At 43.1% G+C, this 18,576-nt stretch overlaps 1 protein-coding gene across 4 annotated transcripts; it reads right to left on the bottom strand.

Annotated features, from left to right (window-relative positions):
• Window positions 1-433: 433 nt before the first annotated feature.
• NSMCE4A (NSE4 homolog A, SMC5-SMC6 complex component) lies at window positions 434-16,812 on the bottom strand. Of its 4 annotated transcripts, XM_012453452.3 has the most exons (11): window positions 16,463-16,812; window positions 15,613-15,690; window positions 12,715-12,845; window positions 9,754-9,905; window positions 7,150-7,249; window positions 6,016-6,106; window positions 4,496-4,590; window positions 3,426-3,474; window positions 2,208-2,302; window positions 2,035-2,121; window positions 434-605 (listed from the first exon to the last, which is right to left on the bottom strand). In XM_012453452.3, the coding sequence occupies exons 1-10, from the start codon at window positions 16,758-16,760 to the stop codon at window positions 2,047-2,049; spliced, it is 1,164 nt and encodes a 387-aa protein (XP_012308875.1). In that variant the 5' UTR covers window positions 16,761-16,812; the 3' UTR covers window positions 434-605; window positions 2,035-2,046. The 4 variants fall into 4 exon arrangements, with proteins under 4 accessions (XP_012308875.1, XP_064229857.1, XP_064229858.1 ...); XM_064373787.1 differs by having other exon boundaries at window positions 434-2,121; window positions 16,463-16,760; XM_064373788.1 differs by lacking the exons at window positions 434-605; window positions 2,035-2,121 and adding an exon at window positions 5,059-5,084 and having other exon boundaries at window positions 2,214-2,302; window positions 16,463-16,760.
• Window positions 16,813-18,576: the final 1,764 nt, after the last annotated feature.

Genomic DNA, 18,576 nt, shown 5'->3' with positions numbered 1-18,576 from the left:
CGTGATGCCAGAGGGAAGCAGCGAGAAAAAATAAAATAGAATAGTGGGCACTGGGAGAAGAAACTGACTAGACTTGAAAGCCCAGCAGAGATGAGAAGCATGGAGTAGCATGCTGGCAAGAAGGAACCAGGGCTGGTTTTGCTGGGGAGAGTAGTCTGGCCTGGCTTGCCAGAGGATTTACTAGTTTCTTATGTATAGATCAGTGGCTGAATCATGTAAATTGCTCATATCTGACTGTGTTTTACCTATAAAAACAACAGTTTCATATGGTATAATCTATTTGTTGAGTTGACTAGCTAACTTCGTGGCAAAAAGAAGTAAAAGGAATCATAATGGTCCAAAGGGCATTAATGACCTAAGTAAAACTTTCATTGGGACAGGGTTAGACAAAGGAGACCCTCTCCCACGACTAGAAAATAAAGAGCAACTACAATTATTTGTGAATATGGCAGTGAATTTCCTTTAATCAAAGACAATCATGACAAATGTATTAACTATCAAAAGCTACATTTTACTAAAAACAATCTGCCTTTAAAAATGTTGAATCATACAATATATACAATATGTGCCGCTTTCCTTTCTGGACTTCACTATCCATCTGGGTCCTAAAAAAGGGGGGGAAATATCTGGTTAACAGTTTATAAGTAACAAACCAAAAGTTTGTATAACATACGTGAATGAAATCCAACAACTAGCCTTCCTCAGTGAGCGGCGCCCAGGGAAATCCACATTTTATATATATATATATTACACTTATTCTCTTCTTTCATTTAAAATATTTTTACAGAAGTAAATTATCTTGGAACAAAAGTATTTCAGTTAATTGAAGCACATATTAAGTGTCTACATTAAATACTAAAAAGTTTATTTTGATGCTCAAAATCAGAAAATTTGCGCTCGAAAAAATCCTTAGCAATGATCTAACTTGAAAATCTTCCCATTTTATACATGTATTTATAGATTTAAAAAAAATGAAGTTGAGTGAGATTAAGTGACTTGCCCATGGTTTTAAAGTAAGGGGCAAAAATAAATAAAGTAAGGGTCAGAGCCAGTAGAATCTAGGTCTTCTGATTCCCATCCACAACTGTCTGCACTACAAAATGCCAGACCATTAATAAGATTTCTTTCCAGAAATGTTACACTTCATATAAATGAAGGATTCTTTCATAGCCTAATACAAATTTCAGAAATGCCAATTTACCAATATTATTCTAAGGTAATTCTATCCTAATCCTCCTTTTCTGCTTTGTACTTATAAAATAAGCAAATCTAATGGGACAGTGAACAACAACATGGTTGGGGAATTCAATATTTCACTTGGCTAATTTACCAGTTTGTTGGGGGGGAGAAAAAAAGAAGCTGGGTGTAGTGGCTCATACATAATCCCAGCACTTTGGGAAGCTGAGGTGGGAGCATCCCTTGAGCCCAGGAGTTTGAGACCAACCTGGGCAATATAGTGAGACCCTTTTTCTATTTTTTACTAAAAAAAAAAAAAAAAAAAAAATCCACCAAACCAAGAACAATCCTGTACTGCCTCTTTCAGCTGCCAATCTTTCTCTTTTTTTTTGAGATGGAGTCTCGCTCTGTCACGGTGGCATGATCTCGGCTCACTGCAACCTCTGCCTCCTGGATTCAAGCAATTGTCCTGCCTCAGCCTCCTGAGTGGCTGGGATTATTGGCGTGCGCCACCATGCCCAGCTAATTTTTGTATTTTTAGTAGAGATGGGGTTTCACCATGTTGGTTAGGATGGTCTTGATCTCCTGACCTCGTGATCCGTCTGCTTCAGCCTCGGGATTACAGGCATAAGCCACCACGCCCAGCCTCAGCTACAAATCTTAACAGCACCATTGTCGTTAATCCAGAAAAGGGAAAGTAGAATCACTGTGCCTTTCTCACCTGTTACACACAGTTCTAAGAATAGGGCACTAGAGGGAGGCAAAAATCCAAATTTCACTGGAACAGGGAAAAAGGATAGTTTAGATTGCCAAATAAACATTAATAAAACTGTGTAGGCAGCCCATTAAAAATGTTACCTTCAGCGAGCATCAAGCACTTAGCCTCTGCTGCCTCTGACTTGGAGTAATCACAGGCTCTGAAATCTCAAAGGTCTTCACAATCTCCTGGCAGACAACAAAGAACATTTAGGCACTGGGTTTATTGCAAGTGACGTCAGAGTCAGAACTATGCAGGGGCAACAGAGCTTTACCTCCCAGTCACGATAACTCAAAGCTATAATTCCTTGATTCCTAACTTGTGTGTTTTGTTCAAATCCCTCATTTTCTTCATTAATATTAACAGGCTCTGTTTGAAAGACAAATTTTTCAAAGGTTATCAAATTGGAACAGGCAATCTAAACAGAAACTGATGAATAATAGCAATGGTACCTGTATCGAAAAGATACTTATAATAGTACATACTTTTTAGGATTTCATGCATTATGGAGCTGCTGCAGTATTATTACAGAAGCCAGTAATCCCATCTGTTTCCATTTAAATGAAAAGGTACCAGTCTTTTTTTTTTTTTTTTTTTTTGAGACGGAGTTTCGCTCTTGTTACCCAGGCTGGAGTGCAATGGCGCGATCTCGGCTCACCGCAACCAGCACTTTGGGAGGCCGAGGCGGGTGGATCACGAGGTCAAGAGATCGTGATCAACATGGTGAAACCCCGTCTCTACTAAAAATACAAAAAATTAGCTGGGCACGGTGGCGCGTGCCTGTAATCCCAGCTACTCAGGAGGCTGAGACAGGAGAATTGCCTGAACCCAGGAGGCGGAGGTTGCGGTGAGCCGAGATCGCGCCATTGCACTCCAGCCTGGGTAACAAGAGCGAAACTCCGTCTCAAAAAAAAAAAAAAAAGAGAGAGAGAGAAACAGGTACTAGAGTAACACATTCCGGACATTTGAAAATCTGCATATCTATGTGTGTATGACACACAGAGCTGAGCCCTAGTGAGTCCAATAGGACACTGAGAACATTGAAAGTCAAGTGTGATGGAAATATTCACTCTCCAGAGGAGACCTTAGGAGGACATAAGAATGGAGAGTGAAATTATTCACACAAGAATAAAAGATTCCTAGAACCTCAAGGAGAAAAGAAGGTGCTGGCATCTGACAAAACATGATTAGAAAGAGGGATACTACAAAAACGACTGCAGTCATCAACTTTCTAAATTAAAATCTGAGGGAAATTATATCATTTCTTTGTTAATATTTACAGCAGATGCTGAATCAGTGATACAGATGAATCCATCAAAATTTTAGACGCTGACCATGTTTTCATTATCTTCAGGTAGTTAAGCAAGATACAACATTGTAAAAGTTAATCTACATTGAAAATGCATTTACATTTAGTAAAATACATTACTTAAATTCTACTAACAAATATATTTTCTCTAAAACTAATTTTTCCGAAGATAGTATCATTTACCTATTATTGGCAGTCGGTCTTGGTCAAGTCTTATTCTTGCAAAACCATCCTAAAACGACAACATGATTTTAGGAGAAGACAAAAATTTAGACTCAAATCTATAACCACTAGATGAAAAAAATTACTCAGAAAACTCAGTATCTTAGAAAATCAAATTATACCATACCAATAATAAGGTGATGATATAGATAAGACTTCTCTAACATCTTTTGTTTACACAGGGTATCTTTTGGGTTTCTAATTAGCTCTTTTACCCAGATACAGCCTTCATTCTGAGAATCTCTTAAGTGAAATTCATCTTGCCTCTTTAACTGATTTATATATATTTCGGAATACTCCACATTTTATTCTGCATAATTCTGTCACTGGGACCACTGGCAAAATATGCCTTTGGTATCATTTCTGAGAAAATACTTTGGTTGACACAAGCTTTTCTCTGAGGTTAAAATCAAATTCATCTTATATGTGGGAATGCAACCTGAAGTAAGATTAAAGACAGTCTAAAGCAAATTTCCATGGTACATTTCTGAGTAGAGTTTTTTTTTTAAACCAATTTTGAAATAATTTCAGACTTAAAGGGTTATAAGACTACTATAAACATGTGCCATATGGCCTTTACCCATATTCATCCGTCGTTAAAGTGTTAGTTATCATATTTACTTTACCACTCTACATATTATTTGTGAATGAAGTGAGAATGATAGGTGGCCTGCTCCTTTTCCCTAATCTTTCAGTGTGTATTTCTTGAGAACAAGGATATTCTCTTATACAATATGACAGTTATCAAAATCAGGAAATTTAACATTTATACCATACTGTTATCTAATCTACAGTTGCATTCAAATTTTTCCAATTCTTTCTCTAAATAATGTCTAAAACATAAAAGCAAGCACATAAAGTTTTAGGTAGCTTCTTCTACCTAATATGCCAATTAATATTTTGCTACAATGGGTCTAAAACATATACTGGCTAGTGCATACAGATACCTTTGCCAGCTCCCTTCTACAGCTTTTCTTCTGTATCCTTTTAAAAGCATATAAAAGCAATTAAAAAATAATCTTTAATCTTACCCGTATAATGAAGGAAACATGAAAGATGTTTTCCACTGTACGGGAGAAAGAATGTGGATCAACCACAAAGTCAAAGAAGGACATTGGGGTATCAGCTATAGACAAAAAGAAAAAAAAATTAATTTTTGCTTATCATTAATATCAGTACTCTCTAGCATTAGCCAGAGAGACAAAGAAAAGACGAGCACTCATCCTGCCGCAAGAACGTATATCAATCCAGGCTGGGCGCGGTGGCTCATGCCTGTAAGCTCAGCATTTTGGGAGGCCAAGGAGTTCAAGACCAGCCTGACCAACATGGTGAAACCCTGTCTCTACTAAAAATACAAAAATTAGCTGGGCGTGGTGGCACGTGCCTGTAATCCTAGCTACTCAGGAGGCTGAGGCAGGAGAATTGCCTGAACCCAGGAGGTGGAGGTTGCAGTTAGCCAAGATCGTGCCACTGCACTCCAGCCTGGGCAACAGAGTGAGACTCCGTCTCAAAAAAAAAAAAAAGAATGTGTATCAATCCAATCCTTCTGGAGGTCAATATGGCATCTCTTCTAAAATCATGTATGCCCACTTACCTGGAAGCCACCTCTAAAAGGCTGTCCTGCAGAAATACAAGCATAAGTGCACAAAATTACATACTAAGATTTTTTACTTCAGCAATTTACACAAGAGTAAAATGCTATAAAGAACTTAATCATCCAGCTGGGTATGGTGCTCACGCCTAAAATCCCAGCACTTTGGGAGGTTGATGCTAACAGATCACCTGAGGTCAGGAATTTGAGACCAGCTTGGCCAACATGGCGAAACCCCGTCTCTACTAAAAATACAAAAAAAAACAATTAGGCAGACCTGGTGGCGTGTGCCTATAATCCCAGCTACTCAGGAGGCTGAGGCAGAATCGCTTGAACCTGAGAAGTAGAGGTTGCAGTGAGCCAAGATGGTGCCACAGCGCTCTAGCCTGGGCAACAGAGTGAGACTCTGTCTCAAAAAAAAAAAAAAAAAAAAAAAGAAATTTAATTATCCATTAATGGAGGATCTGTTAAATATATTTATAGTACAGCCATATAATAGGAATCAGTGAACAAAATAAGGGAGATCTATATGTAATGATATGGAAGAATGTCCACATGGAAAAGTCACATCACAGAAGAATGTGCATAGTACGATTAGCTTGGGAAAAAAGAAAAACAAAAACTATTTAGGTAGATGTGTATAGGATTGATAAACAAAATAATCTGAAAATATACACACTGCATTTTATAATGAGGTGGAATAGGTACTTTTGACATTTCTTACTTGAATGGCATATTCATTTTGTAACCAAAAAATCCCCATCTTTTAAAGATAAAAATGAAAAGTTGACTTCAAAGTTCTCACATGAAATTTCTAAAGGAGAGAAGAATCCTCATTAAATGTATATGCCAAGAAGTTATCAAAACGCTTCAAACATTACATACGACTGAAATTGCTTTTTAAACACAAGTAACCTTATTGAACAGATAAATCTACTTTGAATTTGGTGTTACACTTACGATCTTCTCGAAAATATGTCTGCAATAATCCCAAGATTCTTTCTACTTCTTTCTCTGTTGCTTCTTGGTGAGATTCTTCCATTCTGCTTAACTGAAAAAAATAAAGTGATTATCAAGCTGACAGCCTACTTACTGGCCTATTAACAACCTTTTCTTCTCTCTTGCACACCCAAACTTTTAAATTGAGACAGGGTCTTGTTTTGCCACCTAAGCTAGAGTTCAGTGGCACAATCTCAGCTCACTGTTACCTCAGACTCCTGTGCTCAAATCATCCTACCAACTCAGCTTCTTGAGTAGCAACTAGAAGTGTGCACCACTACACCTGGCTATTTTTTTTTTTTTTTTAACTCATGCTATCTTGTCTAAGACACCTGGCTAATTAAAAAAAATTTTTTTAGATATGGAGTCTCACTATGTTGTTCAGGCTGGTCTCAAACTTCTGGTCTCAAGTGATCCTCCTGCCTCAGCCTCCCAAAGCACCTGGATTACAGGCATGAGCCACTGTGCCCAGCCTAAATGTCTTCTGCTGGGAATTGCTAGCAGTTTATAGACCCATCTTAAAATTTATGGTTTAAAAAAAATACAGATTTTCTAGTTTCAAGTTACTAATAGAAAAGTAACATTACAAAATCAACTATTTTCAGGTCGAACATAAAATAGCAAAATACAAAAGGGCAGTTTAGAAACAGTAGTTCTAGAGTGGGCGTGACTTTCCCCCCATCCCCAGGGGACATTTGTTGTCATATGTAGACATTTTTGGTTGTCATAACTAGGGGGTGGGGGTGGGCTACTGGCATATAGTGGGTAGAGGCCAGGGGTGCTGCTAAACACCCTATAATGCACAAGACAGCTCCCAAAACCAAGAATTATCCAGCCCTAAATGTTGACGGTGCTGAGGGTGAGAAACCCTGGCTTAGGAGAACTGATGAAAACTACAGAAATTAGTTTAAACAAAGACAAGCAATCAATCCAATAAAATGCTTAACGGCTTAAATAAAATGATTATTTAAGTGACAAAACCTGGCTCCAGACCCGAACGCTTAGAAAAAATGGCCAACTTGCATGCACATTATTTTAACAGCTATTTTAACTTTTAGGTGTTTTTTAAAAAGCAACATTTTAAAACAAACAAACCTGGGCGGGCATTGCCCTCTCCTCTCGCACTGTAGGAACTTTTCTTGGACGATCAATTCGTGGCTTTGGCGCAGGGAACTCTCCATATATTGAACCCAACCTAATGAAAAATATGCTTTCATGTCTTTTTTTGCCTGTTGTTTAACAAACTAATTTCACTAAAGTAGTTTGCATGGTATAGTCAAATTCAGACCAGGCATCGGTGATATATATATAAGCTGACATCAGACCAAGACTCTTGGTAAGGTTTATGACATCCTTTCTGACTTCTTTGTATTTCTACAAAACTCCTAGGAGCTTTACTCAACCACAGATAACCTCCTCAGACACCTTCATATTGCCCTGCTGCACAGTAAGCCAGTCACTGTGCCTGTGACATCTTCCCACCTAACCTATTATCTATTTTCCAAAGCCAACTTCTGAGATCAGGGGAAGGATGAATATGTATATGGGGAAGCTCCAGTGGGGTTAGAAGCCTTTGATCTGCAGATGCCAAGGGAGAGGCTCCCAGCCCAGGACTACAGAACACATCTGTCTTAGGATAACAAAGCAAGTCATAGCCATGGGATTCCTTTTCCTTCTGGACTTTCTCCACCAGCACCCTGAAAAGCCCTAATGCAGACTTGGGCTACAGGAACAGATGTATCGTGTGGAGATGAAAGCCCCAAGAATACAGGCTCATGTGGTCCCTACACTTGAGGAGACGAATGTATATGATGTAGATGGACAGATACATTATACACGTAGGTCCATTTCAACATAACGTGGTAGGCTGCTCTGGGCATACTCCTGCTCCACAAGGAGCAGTATCCATCAATCAATCAATCAAATAACATGGTAGAGATCCTGGATGCTTAGAGAGTACTGCTCAAGTGCTATGAGAATACCTGGGCAGAGATATCTACCCAGACATGGGAGTGATGAGGGAAATCTGATCCTACACTGATAACACCTCAGTCTGGAGAAGTTGCTGGAGGCTTCCAAGTTGGGGCCTGTGAGATAAACTTTACTGGGTGGAAAAGATTAAAAGGAACTGGAGACCAAGAGAACAGCAAGTAGAAAGACACAGTTTAAAGTACTTCATTGTGGCTGAAATTGGGCTGAATGATGAGACAAAGTTGAAGGCTTTATCTTTAGAGCCTAGGATTTATGAGTTTGGTGCAATAGCAAAAAACAAAGATTTAGACTTTATCCTATGATAAAGTGTGGTGTATATTCTACTAAACAGAATGTACACAAATGGCTCTGGGCACCTGAGTTACCTGAAGTCTTACTAAAAATAGATGCCAGACCCCAAACCACACTACTACACTGTCATCTCCAAAGCCTTCTACCCGAGCCACTAGCAGTATCAAAGGTTTTTAAAAGGATGAATTTAAAAAAAAAGATGAATTAGAAAAGACAAATGCCCAGGAGTTATACCACTTAAAGAAGAAAGGACTGAACAAGTCCAATGGCTACCCTAGAGAAAGCATTTGCTGGGCAACAAAACCAGTAAGCTTGAAGGTCCTGTTAGAGAAGAACCAGTAAGAGCTGTTTTTGGTTTCTCCATAGGACCAAGCTGGGAAGTTGAGACAGAAGCCAATTTCATTTGAATATGAAAGAAATCTCTTTTTTTTTTTTTTTTTTTTGCAAGAAGTCTCTCTCTGTCACCCAGGCTGGAGTGCAGGGGTGTGATCTCAGCTCACTGCAACCTCTGCTTCCCAGGTTCAAGTGATTCTCCTGCCTCAGCCTCCCGAGTTGCTGGGACCACAGGCAAATGCCACCATATCCGGCTAATTTTTTTGTATTTTTAGTAGAAACAGGGTTTCACTGGGTTAGCCAGGATGGTCTCAATCTCCTGATCAACCCACCTCAGCCTCCCAAAGTGCTGGGATTACAGGCATGAGCCACCGCTTTTTAAAATGAGAGCTTTATCTAAAAAATGAGCTGGTCAGTTATGTGGCAGTGACAAGGAATCTTCAAATATAGGTGAGTGGTCATCCAACAAGGTAGGATCCTCCTACTGATAAGAAATCCCATCATACGATAAGGATTTCAAAGATGATAAACCGAGTCTCATGAGCTAGAAGCAAAGGAGACAGGAGACAGCACTGGTAAAGAGGTTCTGACCTTTCCTGCTAAAGCAGAATGAGAGATCCTTTAAGGTTCCATCCACATCTAGAGTTTATGGACTTTTTGTTTTTGAGACGGGTCTCACTCTGTCACCCAGGACAGAGTGCAGTGGCATGATCTCGGCTCAATGCAACTTCTGCCTCCCAGGCTCAAGCGATCCTCCCACCTGAGCCTCCCAAGTAGCTGGGACCACAGCAGGCTAATTTTTTGTATTTTTGGTAGGGCATGGGTTCTCACCATGTTCCCCAGGCTGGTCTTGAACTCCTAAGCCTAGATGATCTACCTGCCTCCACCTCCCAAAGTGCTGGGATTATAAGCGTGAGCCACCATGCCCAGCCTAGTGTTTATGAACTTTTACATCAAAGTTTTGAAAGTCTCCAAATAAAAAGACTGTCACCTCTACAAGACCAAATAATCTTTGTCCCTACAAGAAAACACAATTTAAGTTTCACAAATGGCTGGTCTGTTGGATTTTTAAAATAATCTTACAGAAAGTGGAATGTATGGGTTTTATTAAAGGTGTTTTCTGCTGTTTTGCCTGATATTTTCCAGGAGTCATAGACTATGAATTCAAAATCAGAACTATCTTCATCACGGATGAGTTCTTCAGCTTCTAGCGGATTTACACCCATATGTGTCAGCTACAAAAATGAAGGAAAACAAAAAACCCCAGTTAAGCCACAAGCAATCATTGTCCACATCCAATAATCTGCATCACTCAAGCTTTAAGAGGCCAGATGCAAAGCCTGCTTTCAGTGTCTTAACATGTTGGCTAAATTTCTTATTGTAAAGATAACTTTGGAGTTAAAATCCAATTTTCAAAGCTACCTTCTTTTTGGCAGAAAATATTCCTCAATGTACTTAAAATCTTTGGGTGAGAAAGTGAAATGATTTAGACCAGTGGTTCTCAACCTGGGTATACTTGCCCCCCGGGGTCTTTTGGCAATACCTGGAGACATTTTTGGGTGTCACAACTGATATGCTGCTGGCGTCTACTGGGTAGAGGCCAGGGAGGCTGCTGAATATCATATAATGCACAGTACAGGCCTCCAAAACAGAGACATGCCTAGCCCAAAATGTCAATCAATTAGTGCCAGTGCTGAGAAACCCTGCTCTAGCCCACTGGCAACCAGAGGGATTTAGGTATGCCAGAACTCAGCCCCGAGAACCTGAGAATTTTTTTTTTTTTTTTTTTTAGACGCAGAGTATTACTCTTTTGCTCAGGCTACAGTGCAATGGCATGATCTCAGTTCACTGCAAACTCCACCTCCTGGGTTCAAGCGATTCTCCTGCTTCAGCCTCCCAAGTAGCTGGGATTACAGGTGCCTGCCACTGCGCCTGGCTTTTTGTATTTTTAGTAGAGACGGGGTTTCACCATGTTGGCCAGGCTGGTCTCCAACTCCTGACCTCATGATCCACCCACCTTGGCCTCCCAAAGTGCTGGGATTACAGGCATGAGCCACCACACCAGGCCTCCCCAGGAATTTCTGTGTCACAAATAGTTCATGTATTAGCAAAGCTGCACTAGCATAAAAATATGCAATTAAATCTCAAATCAAAAGCTTCAAGATAGCACAGGGAAGTTCAGCTGGTATTCAGATTTTAATTTTTAGCCAACCTCCTACAAATCTCTATTCAGCTTGTATCTCAGTATATCCAGAGAGCAGAGGCCCAGCATCTCTGAGAGAATGGCTCATCCTAAAATTGCCTTCCTGGGAGGAGCTGGCAGAAGTCAAATAATTCTCTCATCTCAAACTGTCTTACAGAAAATGTGTTATATTGAATTTGCTTTTATGAAAGTACACTTTTATTACATTATGCTGTAAAATGCCTAGAAGTTATCCAATTACGATGGCAATATCATATATAAACAATAATCACAAAACCCTCAGGGAGCTTAACCCTATTAAAGGCAACCAGACTTGAAAGAAAAGAAAGGCTCCAAGAGGCTGCAGAGCACTGCGGTCAGCTCTTCTCTGCTCCCTTGCTGCCTGTTCTCCCACTGCACCCTAGTAGGCGGACATGGCAGTTTTGGTCTGTTCAACTCACAGAGAGATCCACCCATCTTTCCTCATAGTGTCTATATTTGATGTTATACATAGGAAAGTCTTCTCCACTGAGACTGGACAACTATTAATTTAAGGTTTTATATATAATGCTTTAAGACTTCTAGAATTTGTTTTGATAGGTTATTTAAAGTACAGAGCTTAACCAGATAAAGTAATTTTTAAAGAAATACCCATTATATGGTTACTTTATTGACCTGTATATTAGAATGCATTTTCCTAAGTGCATTATGCTTCATAATAAAAAAAAAGCTAAGGAAAAAAAAAAAGGAAAAGATTTGAAAGACAAACTGGAAATAATCTTGTGCCTCATGCCTTTATGAAAAAATTACTTCATCTGGTCAGATTGAATAGTACTAAATTATTTTAAAAACCATTTAACGTAAACATCCAGTTAGAAATGCAAAGGCAATGTTCACACTGAGGTGCAGCTATGTGTGCTAGGACAGAGATTGGCCCAGAATAGAATTATTTATTTATTTTTTTGATGCAGAGTCTTGCTCTGTAGCCCAGACTGGAGTGCAGTGGTGAGATCTTGGCTCACTGCAACCTCCACCTCACGGGTTCAAGGGATTCTCCTGCCTCAGCCTCCCGAGCAGCTGAGATTACAGGCGCCCGCCATCATACCCAGCTAATTTTTGTATTTTTAGTAGGGATGGGGTTTCACCAAGTTTGCCAGGCTGGTCTCAAACTCCTGACCTCAGGTGATCCACCAGCCTCAGCTTCCCAAAGTGCTGGGATTACAGGCATGAGCCACTGCATTTGGCCAGAATAGAATTTTTTAAAAAGACAACAAAGTAAGATACAAGGTCAGTTTCTGTGTGCTTTTTCTTTTTTTGGTAAATTCATTAAGGAATAGTTTTAGAATTGCAGGTAGCAACTACTTAAACTTGTCAAGAGGCAAAGAAAGGTGAATAAAACATAAAACCACAAAAAGCAAAACCCAATCATATTCATATAGTTCTGAAATATTCTAAAGACAGACCAAAACATGCCCTCTCGCCAGGCCTAACTCAACTCCAGCTGGGCTCTGCCATCTCAGAGTGGGCTTCTGCCCAGCCCAGGACAAAGGTCCCAGGTCACTGAGAATGATCTAAAACACCAGTGAACAGAGGGAAAACGGCCACTGGCAAGTGACCACAGCACCCAGCATCTTAAGACAGAACACAACGGGATTTTCAAACTGCTCTAAGCCCCCACCCTAAATTCTACCACATAGCTCTACTTTCATCTGTTTAACTTGGTAAGAGCTCTCTGGAGGAATCTGAGACCAAAAAAGAAGAAGAATGAAGTAAGATCATTTGCATATGGATATAAGCGAAGTAAATAATTATACAATATTGACAGAACATTTTTTATTCAGAGTCTATAGCTTTGAACTTACTAGAGCTTCAACATATCTTAACATGTCAAACGAGCTCAGGTCCGAGCGCAGCTGCTTTGCTTTCTCTTTGCCCAAATCTGAAGCCAAAACAAGAAAGTGGGCATCCAGGACTGCTTCTCTTGCTCGGGACACTATTCAAAAAGGAAAGATAATATTCACATTACAAAATATACATTATCCATAGATCTTTTCCCTACATTTCCAACTATTTACCAGGATTTCCCACTGGACCAAAAAAAAAAAAAAAAAAAAAAATCTCAATAAACAACTGACCCATCTCCTTCTAAAACCTGTTCCCCTGCCCAACTCACCAAAATCTCTCATCAAAGCTGACCCGTCTTCCTAAAAGCCAGCTTTCTCTCTAGTTCCCCTACTCCTGTTAGCTGAATCACAATCTCTTAAATAACCCCAGTTGAGCAAAACCCCTTTCACATCTAATACTCACTTTTCCCTGACTCAATAACCCATCCTAGTCACAATTATCGTGTGCCGACGTAAGGAAAATCAAATGCCCACTCCATGCCGGGCCCTGTGCTTGGTGTGGTGGTGTGTGAATAGCAATAGGTAAGTTGCTAAGGAGCCTCAACCAAAATCGTGGCATGTGCCGGGCTGGCACCAGGAGGCTCATGCCTCTGTATGGCTTCAGAGGCAACACAGCAAAGCTCCCAAATGAACAGTCTACAGGCAGCAGACAGTGACCTCTAAGGATGGATGCTCAAAAAAGGCTTGAGAGAGGACATGGGATTTAAGATAAGCTATGGAAAAAAGATTTAAATGAAAGGAGAAACTGGCCGGGCACAGTAGCTCACACCTGTAATCCCTGCACTGTGGGAGGCTGAGGCAGGCACACCACTTTGAGTTCAGAAGTTTGAGATCAGCCTGGCCAACATGGCGAAAGGCATCTCTACTAAAAATACAAAAATTAGCTGGGCATGGTGGTACACGCATGTAATCCCAGCTACTTGCGAGGCTGAAGATGGAGGACCACTTTAACATGGGAGGCAGAGGTTGCAGTGAGCCAAGATCATGCCACTGCACTCCAGCCTGGGTGACAGAGTGACACTCCTCTGAGGCTTCCTTTAGGATTCTTCTTTGTAGGTGTTCCCAGACTATTTTACATGCTCCCTGTTGCCGGCAGGGTCTGATTAAGCCAGCCCCCTCGGCCCCACTGTTTCCTTTTGTTGACCCCTTCCTTCATCTCCCGTGAACATCCTGTGCCTACCTGCCCCATTCCCTTCTCCTTTCATCTAGTTATTTATTTTACAAACTCAGACCATCAAATCCAAGAATGTCAAGCATCTACTGTTCACTGAGCAACTCCTAGGGCCCCACTGAGTGAATAATTTTGCCCTAAATTATTGCTTTAAATAGTGGAAAAGCTGAGGATAAAACGATGTGGGGATAAAAAAGTGACCAGAGGCACAGTAAATATCAAGGGAGTAATTGAGCCAAGTCAAGACTAACAGTGAGGAGACTGGGAGTCCAGGCTGCGAAAGGAAGACAAAGCTTAAGAGGGCAGGGGAGGGAGTTAACCAGGTGAAGGAGAAAGACCTGGTTCCTGAAGGCTTTGATGAGGCTTAGCAAATCGGTAGACTAAAATGGGGAATGGTAAGGAGGCTGTGGTCAAAGAAAGGCAGAACTTGGAGAGCATATATAAAGTGATAAAAGGAGACAACATTTAAAGCACTAGTCATACTCAGCAACGACTGAAAATAAACATTCTAGTCCTTTAAGAATATGAAGAACCGGCCAGGCGCTGTGGCTCACGCCTGTAATCCCAGCACTGTGAGAGGTTGAAGCGGGTGGATCACCTGAGGTCAGGATTTCAAGACCAGGCTGGCCTACATGGTAAAACCCTGTCTTTACTAAAAATACAAAAAGCTGGATGTGGTGGCACGCACCCATAATCCCACCTACTTGGGAGGCTGAGGTAGGAGAATTGCTTGTACCTGGGAGGTGGAGGCTGCAGTGAGTCGAGATGGCGCTCTGCACTCTAGCCTGGGAGATAGAGCGAGACTCCATCTCAGATATCAAAGAAAAAAACAACATATTGGCGGCATTCTCCCCTTCTGTTTCCACAAACCTGTCAGAGAGGCCTGGAGGGGACAGTGGTCTGGGGAGTAGTCCTATGGCTCTGTGATCAAGTATCCACATCAGGGAGTACCCCTCTATCACCGGGCAGGCAGATGGCTGCTACCAATACCACTGCCACTGCTTTCAATTCAAACGAAGGTTATTTTTTAAAGCACCCATGGCCTAGAGTTCAGTGCTCTGGGATCTCTCTCTCTCTCTCTCTCTCACACACACACACACACACACACACACACGCACCTGGGATCTCTCTCACACACACACACACACACACGCACGCACCTGATTTCTCTCTCTCTACACACATATACGCACGCACGCACACACGCACGCACGCACGCACCCCAGACTGGAGACCAGCAGGTCCACTTGCAGGCCTTGCCACCTCCACTGGGTTACACGTGGACCAACAGCAAGGAGTTGAGGAAGGCAAGACTGAGAATGGGACAGGAAAGAAACAGGATGTCAGAGGCTAGCTCAGTTCTTTAATTCATCCACTCAACCAGTGTGTACTAGGGATACGGCAGTAAATACAAGAAAAAGCAAAAAGGTAACACGTGTAAAGTTCTCAAACTTGAACAGGCAACAGAATCACCTGGGAGCTTAAGACAGACTGCGGAACTCACCCCCGGAATTTCGTGGAAAGCCCTCATTATATGGTAAGTGCATAATAAAATGAAACGGTTCCCAAACTGGGAAAGCACTATTACAAATGTGGGAATTGTTTGATATCAATCATTTGGTGCTTATGTAACACTAACTAAAAGTATCATAAAACACAGTATCATATATAAAATAACAAATTACCTTCATTAAACAGAGTGTTGGCCTCCTCAAGGACCTCTGTTAATTTGTCGCCGGCATTTAGTATGTCCTCCCGGTTTTCTATTTAAAAAAATACAAACTTTGGGAAACTAGCTCAGTATTCACTAATAAGCAATTGACGAAGTTATCACCTACAACAGTAAAGCCAAGCCGTGGCCCCTGCGCCCTGAGTAATTTTAACCAAAATGGCCTGGAAAAAGAGAAAGGCGACTCTACCCTTTATGCAGCATGAATTTTAAAAGGAAACCCTGGCTCCCTCAAACCTTAACCCAAAGGGCTGGACTCCAGCTGCAGCCTCTGAGTGCTCCACAACCGAGTGTATCTCAAACTTTGCAAACAACACCATCATCTTGAGGACCACTGCACAGTTGGGCGGGTCCACCTAGAGAATCGGATTCCCTGGGTCCGGGTGGGGTCCGAGAACGTGCATTTGACAGCTCTCGCCCGCCGCTACCGCTGCGGGGGCGGGAGCCCATGCCAAGGATCGCCGGGAGCAATCAAAGCACGCAGAGTCCGCGTCCTGCGTCTCCCCACCGGCTGGCTAGGCTCGGACAGGTTCGCGAACGGCTCTGGCCTCCAGCTTTCCCAGCCAGTTACTCCGGGAACCGCGCGCCCCCGCCAAGGTTGCGCAGCTCCAGCCACAGAACAACTGTGGGAGCCCTCTGTCAACAAATTAAGGTGCGGCGTGCAGCGAAGGGCTTGCTCCCGGCGCGTCTCGACCCGCGCTGCGCGGGGCCTGCACCCGGCAGCTGCCTCCTGCGCCCTCCCCACCGCGCCCGGCGCAGGGCGGGCACCGCGGCCCTGCCCGCACCGCACGGAGGCGCCGCCTTACGTTGAACGGAGTTGATGAGCGCCCGGTACTGATGGCGGATCTGGCGGCACAGGCCTTGGTCGGCCTCCGCCTCCAAGCTGGCCGGGTCTATCATCTCGTCATCGGAATCCGACGGCTCTGTGTCCTCCAGGCTCGGGCGTTCTGGGGCCTCCCTGCGCTCCGGCGCGGCACCGCGGCGGGCCCCGGGCAACAGTGGGGACCGCGAGCGGGAGCGGGAGCGGGTGCGATCCCGGTGCGGCTCGCGGCCCCGGCCCCGGCCCCGGCCCTCGGGCCCGCGGCCGCTGCTGTCCCCAGACATCGCGCCAATTCGCCGTGCAGCTTCAGAACGGCGGAAGTTCGCGCCAGAAACTGAAACCCCCTGCTCTGCGCGAGCGCCCGCTCCCAGCGGAACGCGGCTCCCGGCCCCGCGCGAGCGCACAGCGACGCCTGTGGCGGGAGGCCGGCTACGGGCCCGGCCGGGTTTCCAAGGCGCCTGCCGGAACCGCCTGGTGCAGGCGAGGGGCCTGGAGGGGATCCTTTGTTCCCTTGACAGAGGTGCAATGAGCTCCCCCTTACTCCACACTGCAGGGCCGTGAGAATCTTGGTTTTCTGGTCCCCTTTCCCACCCCACTGGACCTGCATCTTCCCTGGTTCCTTTGCCTGCCCAGGACACAGCCGCAGCCTGGCACCAGCATGGGCACGAGGTGCATATGTGTTGAGCGAAGTTCCTGCCGTGGAGCAGGATGAGCGCGGGACGTGGAGACCAGAAATTCTCTGCTGCTCACCTGTGACTTTAGTTTCCCTGTGCCATCATGGCTGGGATTGCGGGGGCAGGTGGATGAATCAAATGTTTATGTGCAGCTGGCAATACCACTTTTTGTAAGTATGGCAGAACAAATTAACAGGTAAACTCTGTTAACCATTCTTCTAAATATCTACAACACAATGTCACCAGAACACCAGGGTTTTGGTCTAGGCCCTGCTGCCCACCTCACAGAAAGCCAGTAATGGAGACAACCATTATTACTAAGGAACAAGGCTTTAGCCGGGTGCTTCACTCAGGGAGATGAGAGCTCAGTCTCAGATCCATTGCCCTGCCCAACTAAAATCAGGAGTTTATACAGTTGCAGGGAAGCAATGTAACAATGTGTGGGAAAACAGGAACTCTGGAGAGGGAAGGAAGCTATGGGGACTTATGAGAGGGCCTGGTGTCCATTGGATGCAGGAACTCTGGAGAGGGAAGGAGGGGACTTATGAGAGGGCCTGGTGTCCATTGGATGCAGGAACTCTGGAGAGGGAAGGAGGGGACTTATGAGAGGGCCTGGTGTCCATTGGATGCAGGAACTCTGGAGAGGGAAGGAAGCTATGGGGACTTATGAGAGGGCCTGGTGTCCACTGGATGCAGTCACCTGGCGAGTTTCAGTTTTTTGATACTTTGAGAGGCCTGAGGGATCCTTTCCTGAGGAAGGAACTCAGATTAAACAAATGTAAGTTTCAACCTTAAGACTAGAAAAGATTATTTCTAAGTTTATCCGAATAAATAAATAAATAAATAAACTGTCTATAGGACGGTTGGGTTGGTCTCAATGACAGTCTATGTTCACATTTGATTCTTTTTTTGTTTGTTTGTTTGTTTTTGAGACAAGGTCTCATTCTCTTGCCCAGGCTGGAGTGCAGTGGCGCAATCTCAGCTCATTGCAAAGACCCAACCTCACCTCAAGTGATCTGCCCACCTTGGCCTCCCTATGTGCTGGGATTACAGGCGTGAGCAGGCATGGCCTGATTCTCAAACTAGAAGATTCTAAGAATACCTCCTGAAGGGCCCAAGAAAGATGGAATTATATTCAGTATACTTAGAAAGATAAATGTATGAATTTCATTCCATGTATTTTGGATTGTATTCGAGTATTGTTTCTCAAAAGTTCTCTTTGGTGCTAAGAGCACATTTTCTTGAAGGAACAATATTACAAGTTGGGTTACCACACAACCTACAAATAGACCATTTTGTTCACCATGTCTACTAAACTTGAGTTAGGCAGTGTTCATTGCTGTCCAACAGCTACTACCTCACCCACCCCTGGTTATCTGTATTTCAGGAAGGGCACATGTGTGTGCCTGCTTCCTTAGATGAAACG

This window comes from Aotus nancymaae, unplaced genomic scaffold (genome assembly GCF_030222135.1).
Source record: "Aotus nancymaae isolate 86718 unplaced genomic scaffold, 86718_ANA_hifiasm-v0.15.2.pri h1tg000010l, whole genome shotgun sequence".
In the NCBI taxonomy this organism is placed as follows: domain Eukaryota; kingdom Metazoa; phylum Chordata; class Mammalia; order Primates; family Aotidae; genus Aotus; species Aotus nancymaae.
Note: the sequence above shows the minus strand (reverse complement) of the source record. Positions and strands in the feature narration are given on the sequence as shown.

Bases quoted from the DNA above. Each gene is read 5' to 3' on its own strand.
- NSMCE4A (XM_012453452.3), bottom strand. From the start codon at position 16,760: ATGTCTGGGGACAGCAGCGGCCGCGGGCCCGAGGGCCGGGGCCGGGGC. The intron at 4,591-6,015 runs GTAAGTGTAACA...TTTTGTCTATAG, and splicing joins GACATATTTTCGAGAAGATC to CTGATACCCCAATGTCCTTC. The intron at 2,122-2,207 runs GTAAAGCTCTGT...GTTGTCTGCCAG, and splicing joins TGAGTTATCGTGACTGGGAG to GAGATTGTGAAGACCTTTGA.